Genomic DNA, 17,509 nt, shown 5'->3' with positions numbered 1-17,509 from the left:
TCCTGCGTTTTTTTGGATGATGGAGGCGCTTGAAGAAGCATTCGGTGTTGTCGGCAGTCGTGATAGTGGACATTCTTCTAATGATCGCATAGCCCTATGTGGAAGACCAATCAAAAAGGTCGAGAAGAAAACACTTTTCACTTCTGGTTATGTTAGGTAGGCCTAATATAAATCCATAATGCTAATCGTTGTGTACACACAATCCTGATCATGGGCAATATTTCATATTGGGCTAATCTTTAATTATTATTTAAATTATTATTATCCTTCAGCTGATGCTTACAGGAAGCAACATAGCATGCACACGCCAACAGGGAGGTGACGCCAGGGCACAAACCGAGTTACCACTCCCACCTCTGGTAGAATTACGTCCGGATGTCGGGATTTCTCATCCCGTGCTAATCGGACATTTATATTACAGACATCCCGTGGTAAACTGACATTAGTCCACATCCCTATGTAAAACTAATCCCGTCCGAATAGTACTAAAGACAAATCTGTCAAATATTTTTTCAACCTGGACCTGTTAAGTGACTCAGGCCCCGTGTCCACCAAGCGTTTTTTCCTGCTGAAAATGCCAGGCACTCTTCAGGAAACGTCTAGCTGGGACCGTTTCATTTTATAGTTATAGTTTACTAATGTTTGTAAAACTCTCCACAGTATGAACAGTGGTTACATGACCTTCAAAACCAGCCACAACTCAGCCCTGAGCAGAGTGACCATCCTCTATTGACGAATCAACAGACTGCAGTGTTCACAGCTCCACCTTTTAGTACCAGATCTGTGTGCTAGGTACTCCAACAGAGGGGGGACCAAAAATGGGGATGGCACAGAACGGTTCCATTGGTACCATCCACAACTTTTCACAGTGGAAACCAATCAATGGATGGAGCAGTGAGTGACAACAGCCCTGCCCATATTTAAGAGTACTGTTTGCAGTGGAGACATTAGGGTCTAGGTACCATGTCTGAAGGGTTACTGTTGGTTCCAAAGGTACCATACTTAAAGTGTTTGGTGGAAATAGAAACAAAAACATTGGAAAATAGGGTCCAGGTTGAAAAATATTGAAGTTGCCCTTTGAGTTGTCCTCATCTACTGGAAAAAATTTAACTGAATAAATGACATTGTGTTATGATCATAATTATCATTTTTACATCATAACTAGTGGTGGTTGAAGGCTAGTTCAAGGCTGCATATATTTTATGAAATGTTGTAGACCTGTTACTTTTCATTGCATCACACACACAATCCTCATCTTTATTAAATCCCCCATAACCAGAATGAATTTCATTCCGACAGCGAAAGTGACACTTGAACACATAAAAAATTAAAGTAATTTGGATGGACACATTTTTAGTTCAGCGCTGTTGGCACAACTTTCAAATAAACCGAACTGGGGCGTCTGTAAAATGGGTTGTTAGCTCCGTTACATTTCCTCATTAATGCCACAGGGCGCACGCAAGCCGCACGGTAATTAGTTTGCTTGTCCTGGCTGTGCCCAATTGGTTTTAGTGGAGAATGCCAACAATGTAAAAAAAAGCCTTTACAAGTGCGAGTGTCAGCTTATTACATAAAGCCAGAAAACCCATCAGACTTTTTCTGGAGTGTGCTGTTCCACATTTAAGAGGTCAAAAAGTGGGGACGCTCTGCAGGCTGCAAATAAATATTTAAAGCACTTCCAATCTTGAGCGTTTACTCCATCTTAAACTCAGCCTAATGCATCCATATGAAAAGCTTTTCTTTCTCACTCAAGAGGTGTTTTAGTCTTAATTGGGTAGATCTTTAATGTTTTACTTTAACAACATTATTCTCCAGGATTTAAACACTGAATTTACCTTTGAGCGCAAGAAGAGGATGTTATACCGCCCACTCCACTCCTCTTACTCATTACTGGTAAGTTTCCACAGCAAAGGAACAACAGTGCTTCCTGGCAATGACTCTGTGTGTGTGTGTGTGTGTATAAAGTTAAGGAGATACTGATCTACTGTATGTCTGGTCAGGATGTGTGATGATGTTGCCCTCAGCTGTCTTTTTGGATCCCGTTTCAACAGGTTTGGCTTCATTTCAGTCACTTCAGACAGTCGGATTTTCTTTTGTTTTCCTTTTCTTCAGAATAAAACACTTGGCTGGAAAACAAAGACAAACTCAACCTCAAAGAGAAAGAACTCAAGACTGTGAATAAGACTTTGTCATTCACATGCATTATGTGGAAAGAGGAAATAACTTGAGGTCAGAGAAAATGAAAAACAAAGACTGAAAGGTGTCAGAGAAGAGAGACACAACATAGACTTTCCTTCTCCACTGTCTACTTTATTCCCAACTGTCTAGTTTATGTACAGTCTGTCACCTGTGGGAAAACCATCATAAAAAGAGAAGGAGTTAAACCAACATAGATGGTTCTAGTCAGTGGTGAACTTGAACAAATCAACCCAGAGCCACAGAGAAAATTTGGAGATCAGTGTTCTCACTGGCAGTTAGCGACGTGTTCCTGCATTGACGTAGTGACACTGTTAATGGTTGCTTAATGTATTTATGATTATGTGTTATTGCACTCTCTAAACGCTCCTCTTACGTAACAATGTCTGCTACAACAGCCAGATTTCCCTTAAATTAAGTTGCCTATGCTTTATACAAGGACATTGAGCTGTGGAGTACCTCAGGGTTCTATACTGGGTCCTACACTTTTCTTTTGCGTGATATTCCTACTTGACCATTTACTGTTATAACAAAGTACTTATTTCTCTTATTAAACTTATTAATGACAAAACTCCAAGATGCTGATAACATACAGTTTACTTAACAAGTGACTGTATCCTACACTAATGCAAAATTTACTGTCAAATTGTGTTGAGTTGGATTGGACTCGTGGCAAAAACTAATGTCATATACTTCTGTGTGCCAGTCAGGATTTAACAACATTTTAATAACAGTTCAATTGCTTATGTTTCCAGGCCACTGTCAATAAATTTCACATGCACACTTATATTACACTATCATTCCGAATGTGACAATATTCCGAATTTGATACGGGTCATGCATATTCTGTTTGAATATTTTGAATGTAGCACTTTTCATTTATGACACTTGCGCAGGTATTGTTTTAGTTTTAGGAGAATTGTTTGTATACAGAGCATTCGGAAAATGTAAATTGGGTTTTTTTTAGTGCAGTTTGTGACACGGTTTCTCTGCTCTTTACAGTCTAATCTGTTTGCGACTGCCTTTTATTAAATCAAATACTTATTCATTTCTTGCACCGCACTGCAATTTTTATTATTCAGTTACTTTAATTGATTTTAACTGCACTGCAGCTTTATTAAACTTGTAAATAATTTAGAATGAATATTACCTTTTATATCTTTTTCTTCTTATCTTTTATTGTAAATCCGTTTTAATGCGCTGTAAAGCACTTATTATAAGCACAATATTATGTTAATCAGAGTATGCATACGTGGCTGCATGTAAACAGGAATATTCATTTACGTTAGCTATGAGAAGGGTTTAGTTGGAATATTGTCTTTATCGGAATAAGGGTGAAAAATTTCATATTTTGTGCATGTTAACAATCAAATCTGGGCGAGCCACACCCACACAGTCCTGACGAACCTCATTCACTGAGCTTTTTGATAGTTAAACTGTTATTATTTACTTTACCTTTGTTGATTATTAAGTTACTCATATTTAAGATTTTAGAGAAATAAGAAACATTTGAAACCAAATTTTTAGGGGCTTTACCGTGTTAAAAACTTTTTATATTAAAACATATTTTGAAAACAACACCCTGATGAAGACTGTGGAAACATGTTGGTCTATCCATGTGTGAATAAAGGATTTTTAACCGTAATTAGAGACTGCCAGCCTAGGGATGGGCAGCACAAGCAAAAACACTATTCAAAAATCATTGCAACTATTTGATGATTTTTTGAATGACGGGGGTTGTCGCACTGCTCCTGTTGCCGGTGGAGCCGCTGTAACTGATTAACGGGGGCGAGCTGCTACGGGACTCGCGCTGCAGACGTGTCTCGCCGCTGAGCCCGGCCGTACGGTCCCTCGCCACCTCCTGTGTGCCTCACTCTCAAATGACTGTGCATACTTGTTGTAGACTTGTGATACGCAAGCTTTGCCTCACAGAGTTTGCACTGCACCTCATTTTCGTTTATTTTGTCGAAGTTGTTCCACACGGAACTTTTTGATGACTGTAGTAGTCTCTGCATGTTTCTCCTGTTTGTAGAAGAGCATCAACCTAGCTGGTAGCCCATCTCACACCGCTGTAGCAATCCTATACTGCCCTCGTGCGGTTAGGAGCTGAATTGCATGTCAAATAAAGGGGGGAAATAAGATGGCGAATAGTAATAGTCGCATTAAAAAATCGATTTTTCAAAATAAAACGACTATTCGAAAATCATGACCCATCCCTATGCCAGCCCACACCATGGACCTCTACACTGAATAATCTGTGACTGTCATTGCTGTTTATTCATTGAGCATAGCGTTAGTTCAGTCAGGACACAATGTCAAGCTCAGCTCACATCCCAGCTACATCAGCTGATCCCCAAACAGCCCAGTCAACTGATGGAGCAGCTGACTGATGGAAGGGAGTCAGCTGATAGATCACAACTCCTTTCTATGCAAACAATTGGCAAATCTCATTTAGGGCGCCCTATTTAAACTGCTCTGGCCTGCCTACTGTTGCTGCTTCCTCTGCAAGCTGCTTTGCAACCTGCCTCCACCCCAGCTCCTCCTTTTCATGCTGTGTCTGACTTATCAATGTCATTTCTGTCATTGATGCTGCTCTGTTCTTTTCCTGGGGGGTCTTTGCTGCTGCTCTCCCTGCCTTAGGCTTTCCATGTGCACACATGGAAGTGCAGGGAGGTTTGCTCTCTCTCTGCCTCAGGCTTTCCTCATTTGCACATGGAAGGGCAGAGAGGTGTGCTCGCTACGCCTTAGGCTTTCCACATAGGTGTGTAAAAGAGGCTTCCCTAGTTGGCCCGCAGAAAGGCAGAGGCCCCAGAACAGAGCCATACCACCTAATATAATACTGCAAATGGAAATAAAGTTTTCTTTGACTAAAGTGTCCCTGACTGAACTATACTTACGGAAACAGTTGAAGTTGCTGCACTTCACCTATCAAATGCAAATTTTGTTTTGAAATGTGAAAAATTTGGACAACACAGGTCTTTCCTGATTACACATATATTTGCTCAGCACCATATAACAGTATTAACTAACTAAACGCTCTTGTGATGACTGTAAAGCTTCAGAGAGGAGTAGTTACATTTTGGGAGAGATTTGTAACTCTTAATACAGATAGCTGGACTGAATGTTTACTGACACCATCCAACAAAAATAATGACCTCTTCTGCAAATGTTTAACTCTTTATCTACAGATGTGAATTCTTAAATCTACAGACTTTAAAAAGCTCTATTGATTGTTCCAAAGTCTAAACATGAAGCAGCTGTGAAGATAAACAACAAACTGTGTAGAGTCTGTCTTCATTATTACTTAAAAATATATTATTACTGTAGTTATTGCTGTTCATTAAAAATCTTTGACGAGTTCTTCAGTTTCCTTTAGTTTGTGTTGGAGTTGTGGCTTTGCAGGTTCTGGGTTAAGTGTTGTTCAGTTCACCATGACATAGAAAGGTACAATGTACTGCGGTACAAAGTCTCACACGCACACACACACGCAGACACACACACACACACACACACGGGTCACATTATATATCTGAAATCCTCTCTTCTATCTGTCATATAGGCGTGCCAGGTGATATTGACTCAATCGACTCCATTAAAGACAAATAAATTAACACATAAATTCACTTTCAGTTCAAATTTGATAACGACACAACCATCTTTTTCAATTAAGCTTTTAAATAATGGATATGTGACCCTTTTCACAGCATTAGTTCCTGATTTGAATTTTGCAAAAAGACACTTCATCTGCAGTCATTTCATTTATTGAAAAGCAACGTGAGGTGTTGGCTGACAGTTCAGATATAAATTAATATTGTTAATTATGTGCTGAAGTGAAAGTGAATTTCAGCCCTGACAGAGCGCTTAATGAAAGAATTACAGACTATAGTGCAACTAATTCCCTTTTCCTCCCCGTTCTCCTCATACTCTCTCGTCTCAAAATACACTGTACAATTAGAAGAAATAAAACATAGTAGTCCCACTTGTACACAACATCATACATTAGTAGTCAACTAGAAAAAACAGTAAACACGGCCACATGTGATTAAAAAACGTCTAGAAGTTCAAAGTTACATTTCATCGTTTTACATCGTAGTAGCTATTTTTATCTCCTTTTACTCGGCAGACATTTCAGACTGTTGTTATTTATAGAAAAAATCACAAAGTTCACATTTAGGACTCTTTGAAGAGAGCTGAGGAGCATTCAACAAACCAAACAGTTCCCGTTTTAAGTAGCTAGTTAGTCACACGCAGCATGAGATTAAATACGCAACAGTTTGGAAACACCTCATGCAAACACACAAAATGTTGTTTCTGTCCTCCGGTCTGGGGGAGCCTCGCCGGGCAGCGACTCTGAACACAGAGTTTTGTTACAAAACATGAACTGCTGAAGATATCTGGCAGAGGGAGGGCAGAGGGTGGACTTGGTAGTTTAAAGAGGGGAGTAAGTCCGTCTTTTTGTCAGTGATTCCACCCAGAAATGTCCCTTGGTTGACGGGGAAGGCCTCAAACTTTTGCTCCAGTGATTGCAACATAAGGAATCAGCTGATTTTCTTCTGAACAGAATAAAAGAAGAAAACCCGCCGGCTGCCTGGAATGCAAATGTGAATTTTTTGATTGGTGATATCCTCGCTATTTTTCCTCTCATGGGAACTCGAGAGAAGTGAACCTGAGACCCATTATTTCTGGTCCCAGTCTCTGGCTCCCTGACACCAGGCTCTACAGATGTCCGTGTGGTGATATAGTTGGCACTTTCAACATTAGGATTCGAGTGGTGAGGTGAAGAGAGGGGAGCCGATGAGACTCTGGCATCCCTCTGGTACAATTTTTGTCCTCGTTAGTCTGCAGGCGAAGGGGAGTGTCATCGGAGATTCAGCCTCTGTCGTATCATTTCTCCTTCTCGTTCCAATCTTTGTCATCCACCAGTGGTTTGGGGATGCAGTTATCACTCAAAACAACAAATAATTACTCAAATAATCTAACTTTGAAGCTTCTCTATTCCCACACGGCGATGACAGGCTTTTATCAGCTTTTTGCCATAATTTTATGGTACAATCCATGAAGAGATTCAGGCCACTGACTGTGATTGTCATTACTGTGAAAGGTGATTCTTTTCTCTTTATGCTTGTGAAGTTTTTCTGTTATTAAAGGTCCAGTGTGTGAGATTTAGGGGGATTTAGCGGCATCTAGTGGTGAGGATTGCAGATTGCAACAACCTTAAACTTCTCCTGGTTAGAATTCCTTCAGAGATCTCTTGCTCCTCTAAACAAATGGGCCTGGTGATTAAAACCGGTAAGAACAACGAATAAAGCAGTTTTACGCTAACAATCAGTGTTTCTACTGTGGCTTTGGCATGTCAGAGATGGGCCGCTAGCATAGCACCTGCTAATCTATCCTCACCTTTATTCTCTGACAATTTAAGATCTGGATGTTCAGGAGGTTTTAACCAGGAGCTGAATTATCCACAGAGGTCTCGACCTCTAAACAAACGGACACAGTGATTTAAACTTCTAAAAACATTGAATAAAGCAGTTTCACATTTAAGAAATCTGTGTATTTCTGACTTGTTCCTCATGGAGGGGCTGCTAGCTACGGTGGCAGACACGAAAATACAAATGGCCCTATCTAGAGCCAGCCGTAAGTAACCAGCACAATTATTCATTCATTCATTCTCCGTAACTGCTTGTTCTGTTAGGGGTAGCAGGGTGGCTGGAGCCTATCCCAGCTGACATTGGGTGAGAGGCGGGGTACACCCTGGACAGGTCACCAGACTATCACAGGGCTGACACACAGAGACAGACAACCATTCACACTCACATTCACACCTACGGACAATTTAGAGTCACCAGTTAACCTGCATGTCTTTGGACTGTGGGAGGAAGCTGGAGTACCTGGAGAAAACCCACACTGACACGGGGACAGAAGGGGTCGAACCAGGAACCCTCTTGCTCTAAGGATACCGCTGTGCCGCCAGCTCAACCACTGAAATTCTCCATTGCACCTGCTCTCTGTGCCCGATGATGTAGAAGCAGCACCAATCATTCAGGTAATTTTTATATGCGGTAGTTGAATGTTTTTGGCTTCATGTGCCCCTCAAACGCTGCATCTAGGTCTTTTAATACATCTATGACCTCTCCCTATGTTGACATAAACGGCTCATTCTAAGGAAACAAAAACACGACGACTCTTATTATATCCCACTCTTGCCAAAATATCCCCATAAATCCTACACACTGAACCTTTGCGAAGAGGTGGCTGCTGTAGATTGGGCTGACTGGGCACTTGATCTGGCCTCCAGCCTTTTTTTATAATTAAGAAAAAGGGAAAACTTGCTTGCTGACAGAGATGTGTGACGACTGAAGCTTGGCATTGAGAGCTACAAAAGGACTGAGGCGGAAACTGTTGCCTCTTCTGGGGTTGTTTTCTTTGTCGTGTTCTGTCTCTATCTCTACCTACCTCCACTGCTCTGTCTTGGATGGAAGACAAAATATTTAGACAGCAAGAGACACATCTGGAACAGCTGTCCCGTCTGTATTAATATGGCAGAAAACACCCCGTGGCCTTTGGGATGCTGCAGCTAGAGAGTCCGCCTGTCTGTCAGGCGTTCAGTCTTTCTGTCCGGCAGACTGATTTCTACTGTAAACATTGTTAAGATTCACATTAGTAGTAAAAACGTTAATACATCTGTTATGTGTGTGTGTATGGGTGTGTGTGCGTGTGTGTTTGTGCATGCATGTGTGGATTCACATATGCATTACTGAATGCCTGTCTATGTGAATGTGTGTGTCTCATATACACATGCATATGTGGAATGAAGGTATGTAAATCTACATGTCGAGCTGTTGTTTGACATTCAACGTTTCAGATGAAACCACGGAATAAAATTGTGTTCGAGCTCCCGTCTTTGCTGCAACAAGAGTCCAAACGCACCAAAAAGTAACCTTAGAAAAAAAGAAGATGTCTGACATTCCTGTATCGGTAGTGTTGTTAAATGATGCTCAGTCGGTCTGGTTGGAAGTCCAGTGTCTGATGTGTCAGGCACAGAGAGCAGAAAGTTCCAGAGATGGTTAAACAGGCTCTATTTATACATGACGATGTGTCTCTGTTTTATTTTAACTCTTTGGTCAGGCATACCTGCACGTGTCTGCAGTAGCTTGAAGAAACAGGGCTGAACTCCAGTGGGTTTCTCTACATCCCTGTGTTTTCCTTCACAATGCAGATACCCAACCTCACAAGAGGAAGCATGTCTTCCACTCCTGATTGTGTCCATCAGAGACAAAAAAAACAGCAGCTGTTATAGAAGCTGCATGGACTGGTGTTGCTCACATGTCCTGCAGTTGCCATGTTCAGCCACACGAGGCCAGTGTTTCATCAGGAACAGACCTGACTCGGTTATAAACAGCAGACCAGAGAGGCAATCTGACCAAGTACTAGAGAGGGGATTTGTAGGCTGAGACGCAGAATATCTTCTGTATCCTGTCTACTTGTCTTTGTTGTTGTTTATCAAGAGACAGTCTGAGTAGTAGGAGCAGGATGTTAAGCAGTGGTGATTGGTAAGGCAGCGCTCCGGGAGTAGCTCCTGGGTTTACTTCGACCTGAGTGAAGAGGAGAGGAGAGGGTTATACAAAACACTGACTGAATCCCCTTTTTACTGCTTCGGTATAGATTTAAAGGTAAATGTTTATGTGAACCTCCTCAGCTGCAGCTGTTTGAGGTATAATTGAGGACAGTAAAGATTAAGAGGTTTATGATTAAATGCTCAGCAGTGCATTTGCTCAGCGTCGTCCTTGTTAAAGTAATTCACTCCGGCAAATAAGCTGAACAACATGATGTTCAATGAGGACATCAGAGGCACTTGTCTGTGTGTTTTATAAAAGAGAACACTCAGGAGACAGCTTGAAAGCACCCACATGGGTACACTGACTTTGATACTTCACCCCAAACTATTAAGAGCAAAGACAAGAAAAGAAAGAAAGAATGCTCTTAAAAATATAAATATATGATTATTGACACAGTGCTTTGAAGCAGCTGTATGTGACACTCAGAGTGTATCTATGATTGAGAGTCTGATTCAGGTTGTCTGCACATGGCTTTCAACATGGAGGTGGCTGGCAGCTAACAGCGCTAACAGCGCCAACAGTCCTGACAGAGTTGATGGTGTTAACCTGGGAGGGTAAATGGTAAAATGGACTGCACTTGTAAAGCACATTTCTAGTCTTCTGACCACTCAAAGAGCCACATTACATTCACACATTCTCACACCGGTGGTCGAGGCTACCATACATGGAGCCACCTCCTACTCAGTAATCACTCACACACACTCACACGCCGATGGAACAGCCATCGGGAGCAATTTGGGTTTGGGTCGGTCCTGTATCTTGCCGAATGATACTTTGATATGCAGACTGGACGAGCTGGAGATAAACCAGTCAATCTTCCGATTGTCTGACAACCCGCTCTACCTCTTAGCCAAAGCTGCCCCAGGAAACCAGAAGGTGGGCATTATGCTTATGTGACAATGCTGTTGCTGTCACTTGAGTAAGTTGCATATTCTCTCTTCGAGGGAACTATTAGCACAGTTCTAACATGCCTTTACTTACTGCACCTTTTATCTTAAGCCCAGTATATACTGTGCGATTTTGGGCTGTCCCAGACGAAAGATGGGTAACGTAAAAGAAACATGGCGATATCTTTGGTTGTGGCTCCGTGGCGGTGGTCCTACTTCACACAATGAGAGAGGTTCAAGGATAGCCGTTGTCATGGTTTTGCGATAAAAGACAGCCTGGGATAAAATTTGGGATGACCATCTCACTGTGTGACTGCTGTTACAACCTACGTCTACTAACCAACCAATCGAAATGCAGCACAAAATGATGCACTGGCACTAAACCCAAACAAACAGACGGATAGCAGCTTGTCTGATTGAGATCAGAGATCTCTTTTACGAGGGAGACCTGGCCAAGAACACTAGCAACACCGAGTTTCAGCAACAGATACATTTTAAAATTTAAAAGCAATACTGGCTGTTATGAAAGAACAAATTAAAACCTATGGAAATAAATTCCCGAGGTCCTCCCTCTGTTGTCCTCTCATAGATGGGTTGCGTGTCCAACTTTGTTTTGTTTCCAGGTCGCAATCTCTACTTCTTTTAGTCTGTTTACTGGCAGATTACAGCAGTGGGAAAATCATTGCCTATACTGCCAACTACTGAAGAACTATGCTTTGCAGGGCCTGGTTCAAGCTCAGAATCAGTTGATGTAGTTGTGGCTAATTAGCACTGATCCATCTAGAGCCAGTGGTTTGTCCACTCTGAGCTACTGTAGAAACAACATGGCGGACACCGTGGAAAAGACCCTATTCCATATGTAGATATAAACGGATCGTTCTAAGGCAGGGGTGTCAAACTCATTTTCACCAAGGGCCACATCAGCATAATGGCTGCCCTCAAAGGGCCAGATGTAACTTATAAATGTAACTAAATGTAACCAAATGTAATGTAAAATAAATGTAACTACTCTTTAATTTTAAATGTGTTAAAAATATACATCATGTTAATGATGTGGAAACACTGCCGTCTAGTGGCGGGAAGCCGTCACTTCGCGGGTAACATAATCGACATGCATTGTGGGAAATGTAATTTTTGGTCAAATCACGCTTTTGACCTATTTATTTTTAGACAATCAGACCTTTTAAGCTCTCGCGGGCCACATAAAATGACGTGGCGGGCCACATTTGGCCCGCGGGCCTTGAGTTTGACACATATGTTCTAAGGTAATAAAAAAACAACGATTCTTAGTTTTGGGTGATTATATAAAAAGAATATATACAGTTATGAATATTTTATACCATTTCTGCCAACACATGCCCCCAAATCCTACACACTGAACCTTCCTGCTATAGCACTGATATTTCAGTCTCCTGGATTCCAGTTAATGGTCAACATTTAATAAGTTACTAATATAATTTGAGTTCTGAACAAAACAAAACAGATAAAAGTGAAACAAAGAACTTAATTGTGAGTTTGCAACATGACAGGCCAAAACAAAAGATTAATTGTGAGAAAAATGACATTTACAGTCAGAACTTGATATTTCAGCTGTGTATTATTATTGTTATGATGGGTTTTTTGGGATTATACTGAACTCTCTTACAGTCACATGAAAGCACACGGAGGAACACGTGTGTTTCGAGGTCAAAAATAAGTTCATCTTTATTCTTTGCAAAGAAATGCATATTTCCACAGCATTCTGGAGGCGTTAATTATTGTGAAGATGTGTGTGTGTGTGTGTGTGTGTGTGTGTGTGTGTGTGTGAGGGTGGCGGGGTGTGAGAGATTTCCACTAGGACGGTACAGCTGATGCTTTTTTATTGGTCCCTCTGGCCTGAGCCAATAAACACCAAAGTGAAGGGACAACAGCTGGGGAACAATGATAGCATATTGATGATGTTTGTGCATGTGTGTGTTTGTGCATTAATGCGTGTGCCTATAAGTGTGTGTGTGAGTGCATTAATATACAAGCACAACATGTCTATCAGCACATTTACTGTGTGTGTCTGAATGTTTCTGTGTGCGCAGTGTTCATGAGTTGGTGCCTGCATCTGTGTGTGCGCAGATATGTGTATTCATGCTCGGGTGCTTTTTTGTGTGTGTGTGTGTGTGTGTGTGTGTGTGCAGCCATTATCTTGGGGGTCGATGATTTATGATCTGTGTTATGACTTCCACAGGGGACATATAAAACTACAGAATGGCCCTTTATTGCCTTTCTTCTTTGTTTAGTCCAACGTTTCATCCATCACTCTGTTTCTCTTCTCTCTCTCTTCGTCTCTCTCCCATCTTGATCTCAGTTTCTCTCTCCATCCGTCTGCATCTCTCTCTCTAATTCGCTGCGGCTCTTTTCTCTAATAAAAACACTTATTGATCACCTGTCTGGCGCACATCAGCCAAATCACCATTATTCGGTATTGTTGTTTGTTACAGTGGTGTAAGCTTTTGCTGTATCGCTTGGCGCTTTCCACGGAACAAACTGAGACAGCAAGATTGATGCAGGGCTGTCTGAGCCTGCACTCAGACTCATTTTGTGTTATCCTATTGGCTCTCCAGGCTTCAGAATAGCTGAGGATCTCCGCAAAATTGTAATCTGAGGTTTGAGTCTCTGGAAATCGCTATATAATCTACAATCTGCCCTGCAGGGAGGTACAGAATAAAAGCTTCCACATCACAAAAACAGGATGCTCCTTTTTCAGTTGATTTGGACAAAATAGGTAATAATGAAACACAGCTTCAACGAGAGTGACATCAAGGATACAGCGGCTTTCATCACACACCCCACCTTTATTTGCCACGTGTGAGGGGAGTGATAAAAGCCCTACAACAGTGATAACTGATGAGACCTTGGGCTGATAAATGATAAGCCCTTATGCTGATACAGCTAGAATGTGCTCATGTTATCCTCCCTGCAGAACACAAGATATCACACACAGACAAAAATTAGTCCCCAAACACACCATGCAGTTCAGAGTGGGGTGAGTTTAAGAGGGTCTGAGGATCTGGAGTGGATTTGAGGAATCTCTATTTTGCACAATATATGTTATTTTATTATTTCAGGGTGCTTTCACACTTGTAGTTTAGTTTTCACTTCAGTTGGTCCAGACCAAGAGGAAAGACAATGTATTGCTGTATTTGAGTTCTGCTCTGGTTCCTGTTTACAATGACTTTCTACCAATGGGGTTAAGTTATACCGACTTGAGATATCATGAGAACAGATACTTCAGTAACAAGTAAATGCTGAAATTCTGAAGACATGATGGTACTCATTTTTTTTACAGTACCATAGGTACAGGGGGAAGCAATTCTTCCAAACCTGATGAGGCGGCATATACACATATAAGTGATCTAGTCTGCCGTTAAATGCAAAAGGAAGAAGAAGGACACCTAACAGCACAAAAGAACAGCAGCAACACATGAGAAAGAGTGCTGCTGCAGCGACAGCTTGGCCTCGACTAATCGAAGAAAAAGGCAATTTTTCCTGAGCCTAGGGTATTTTGTTAATTCTTTACAATGGAATCACCATGTATTTACACTATAGCCCCTTCTGACACTGTCAGATTTTCGGCGAATGTTGGGCCGTTTTGCCGGCAAGTTGCGAGCGTTTAGACACACAGAGCCGGATTGGCGAGTTGATCCAAGGTGCCCAATTTTCCGCCTCGTAGGGTAGACATATTGGTGGAATCTTTTTGGTTTAAAAAGAACGAGGCAGCCTTCCGCCACGGGAGGGGCTGTTGAAGACTTGTGGGAGGGGCTGTTGATGACTTGTGGGAGGAGCTGTTGATGACGCCGCACGTGCGACCCACTGGTGGTGGATAAACAGCAAACAGCTGATAGCAGGAATGAGCAGCTAGTAGTAAGAGGGAAACGCAAACCTGACAGACACTGTAAAGATGAGCAACTGGGGAGACAAGGAATTGCGTTCCCTCCTTGCCCTCGCAAACGAAGAGGCCATTAACTGTCAGATGACAGGAACGGTGAAGGACGGGCCAACTTATGACAGAATCGCAGAAGGATTGACCAGCCGCGGCTTCCCTCCCACGTCACTGGTCACGTCACACACAGAGCTACATGTTTTGTTACTTGCTCACGCCCCCCATTGCCCCGAAAAAGGCGCATTCTGTATGAGCAAAAGTAGGTAGGCGGCATTTTGCTGCACTCCCCGATTTTGTTTTTATACTGCCAATGCTGAAAGAGGACTGATTGGGTTTCCTATCTAAAAAGGGCTTATGATACAAACACCAACAGCATAATAATGCACTGAGCGTCTATTTTGCGCTGACCACTGCAGGTTTGGCTTTTTTTTCTTTCTTTTTTTTTTTTTTCGGTTGCTAAAAGTTGGAAAACACTGAGCTTTGGGTAAAACGCTGCATTTGTCACTGTCACTTTTTACCCAGCTGTCCAATCACAGTGGGAGAGGGGTGGGACAGACTGGCTACCACAACAGGCTACCAACTGTCACATTTTACATGTACAAGCACCAAACAACACCAACAATGGAGGAGAAATGCTAATATAATGTATGCTGAATGTCTCTTCCCTTTGCTGTTGTACTCCATGGGAGAGGTAAGCGACATCACTTTCATAGTAATTTCCATGTTTTAGCTCTGTTAAGCTGTTTATATATTCATTGTTCAGCCTAAACTTATTGCATAACATGCTAACATATTCCTGTGTCATTGAATTTGTGGGGCCTTAGTTATAGGGTTGTAATTGATGGAGGATTTTTTACAAACGAACCACACCAGAATTCAGTTGTTTTGGTGCGCACCTGAGTGTGATTGCTGTGTTCACACCTGCCCAAATGAACTGCACTTTGGGGGCAAACAAACTTGAGTTTGATTGGACCAAACCAAACAGGGCAGGTGTGAAAGGATACCCATACTCTCTTTACGTACAAAATTAGACATGTCCCTTTCAAACATTGTAAACATCACTACCCTTACATTTCCACGCCTCCTTTACGATGGCATATTTTCACACAACAACAAACAAGGTGACTGTGGAGGAGGTTGTAGTATTGTACCTTTAAACAGAGGAAGTGTTACAGATGACAGCCTGTGCAGCTATGAAACATTGCAACGCATGGATGGAGAATTTATTCTTCATCTCCTACATTCATATCTCACTTGAACTACACTACGCTGCCCCCATGATCTCTGGTGGTACTGCTCCGTTTTGTCTGTATCCAGATAACGTGCACAAATACAGATGACATGAACGCAGAGTACGTACAGAAGGCTCGGTCCATCTCCGTCTCTGTGTCAAAAGTTTAGTATAAATAAGCCCTGAGACTGATGTAGAGTGTACATGACAAAAACATCATCAAGCATTTAAACAAGACATCTGTAGACAGATATGTAGATAAACAGAGAGAGTTTAAGTTTACTTACATGTACATGGGCTGTAGCTGAAGGTGGGAGGTCTTCTGAGGCCCCTGGTAACCGTATGAGTCGAACCCTCCTATAAAATCAACTGCACAGAAACACAACACCAATTAGAGAGAGCATATGCCTTTGTGGTTATCAGCTGGGAACCTCCCACCACAGATGATTCACTACATTAGGCCACCTACACCTACGGAGGTCTCAACAGTACATTTTGAGGCAGAACCACCGCCTCTATCGCCGCTGCTCTTCCACCTAATCAGGATTGTGGGCATGAAACTGCTTGCAGCGAAAATTTGGCCTCGACTATGAGAATTCTACGATGCTAATCAAATGCTATTTTTAGGGTGGAAGACTAAGACTTATGCGGCGATATATTTATGCCTTGAGAATACTCTTAACTCCTAAATTATCTAAGATGGCTCGGCAGATTCCCGGCTGAGGAGCTGCCAGCAGGTGGTTGCTGCTTTCCTCAGACGGAGGCAGAGAGCCTGGACTTTTGAAGAGAGGAAGCCATGATATTTTTTTACTTTGATGTTGTAGAGCTCATAAAAGGGTACTTCCTCGCCTTGATCAGCACCATACTTTCTTATTTATTGAGTGAGGTTTCATAACATCAAGTACAATGTGGAATTTGGCTGTCACTGCAGAGATGAAAGTAGCTATAAGTATACCTTGAGCCTGCAACAAGCAGGGAGAGTCCAAACATCGTGTGGAAGCCAAAGCAATTTGATTTCCAGCACTCATTACACTAATTAGTTTGTGCGTGCATCTATTAAAAACACCATTAATTACGTACATGAATATGTATGGGGTTGTAGTGTATTCATATCTTTATATCTCATGATGATGAGTATGGTAAATACAATGCTGTAACTCTGCTTCCCATGGAACAGTTTGACATTTTGGGAAATACACTTTCTTGCTGAGAGTTTGACGAGAAGATCGAAACCACACTGTGATATATGACGCTACAGCCAGCAGCTGGTTAACATAGCTTAGCATTAAGACAGGAAAGAGCTAGTCTGTGCACACAAGCACCTCTAAAAATCACCAATCAACACGTTATATTGAGTTTGTTTCATTCTCAAGATCAAAATTCAAGAACGAAAATTTGTGGTTATACAGGGGTTTCCATAATCTTAGCATTTCTTAGCTTTCAGCATGCTAGGTGCGACCTCACACCAACAGACTATTCAAGAGATTTCACTGTTGCAGACAAATTTCCAATGTTACAACAAAATCGTGAGAGTTTCCAAGAGTTGTGGCGCTCCCATGATGTTGATTGTTTGGTGTAAGGTCAGAAAACTCAGTCCAAGCTGTCTTAAGTCTTTCTCTTGTCTTGACGTTCCGACAAAATCAAACATGTTTAACATTATTGTAAG

General features: G+C 41.8%; 1 protein-coding gene across 1 annotated transcript in view; it reads right to left on the bottom strand.

The window, feature by feature from the left end:
- Positions 1 to 7,304: 7,304 nt before the first annotated feature.
- nkain2 (sodium/potassium transporting ATPase interacting 2) overlaps positions 7,305 to 17,509 on the bottom strand; it is a 135,255-nt gene continuing 125,050 nt past the window's right edge. Inside the window, exons 6-7 of the mRNA XM_033649332.2 lie at positions 16,131 to 16,212; positions 7,305 to 9,788 (exon numbers count right to left, since the gene is read on the bottom strand). Of these exons, the coding sequence (XP_033505223.1) occupies positions 9,779 to 9,788; positions 16,131 to 16,212 (92 nt within the window). The 3' untranslated portion in view covers positions 7,305 to 9,778. The remainder of the gene's footprint in view (positions 9,789 to 16,130; positions 16,213 to 17,509) is intronic.

Source organism: Epinephelus lanceolatus, chromosome 13, assembly GCF_041903045.1.
Source record: "Epinephelus lanceolatus isolate andai-2023 chromosome 13, ASM4190304v1, whole genome shotgun sequence".
NCBI lineage: Eukaryota > Metazoa > Chordata > Actinopteri > Perciformes > Serranidae > Epinephelus > Epinephelus lanceolatus.
The sequence above is the reverse complement of the archived record's forward strand: the minus strand, read 5'-3'. Positions and strand labels throughout refer to the sequence as shown.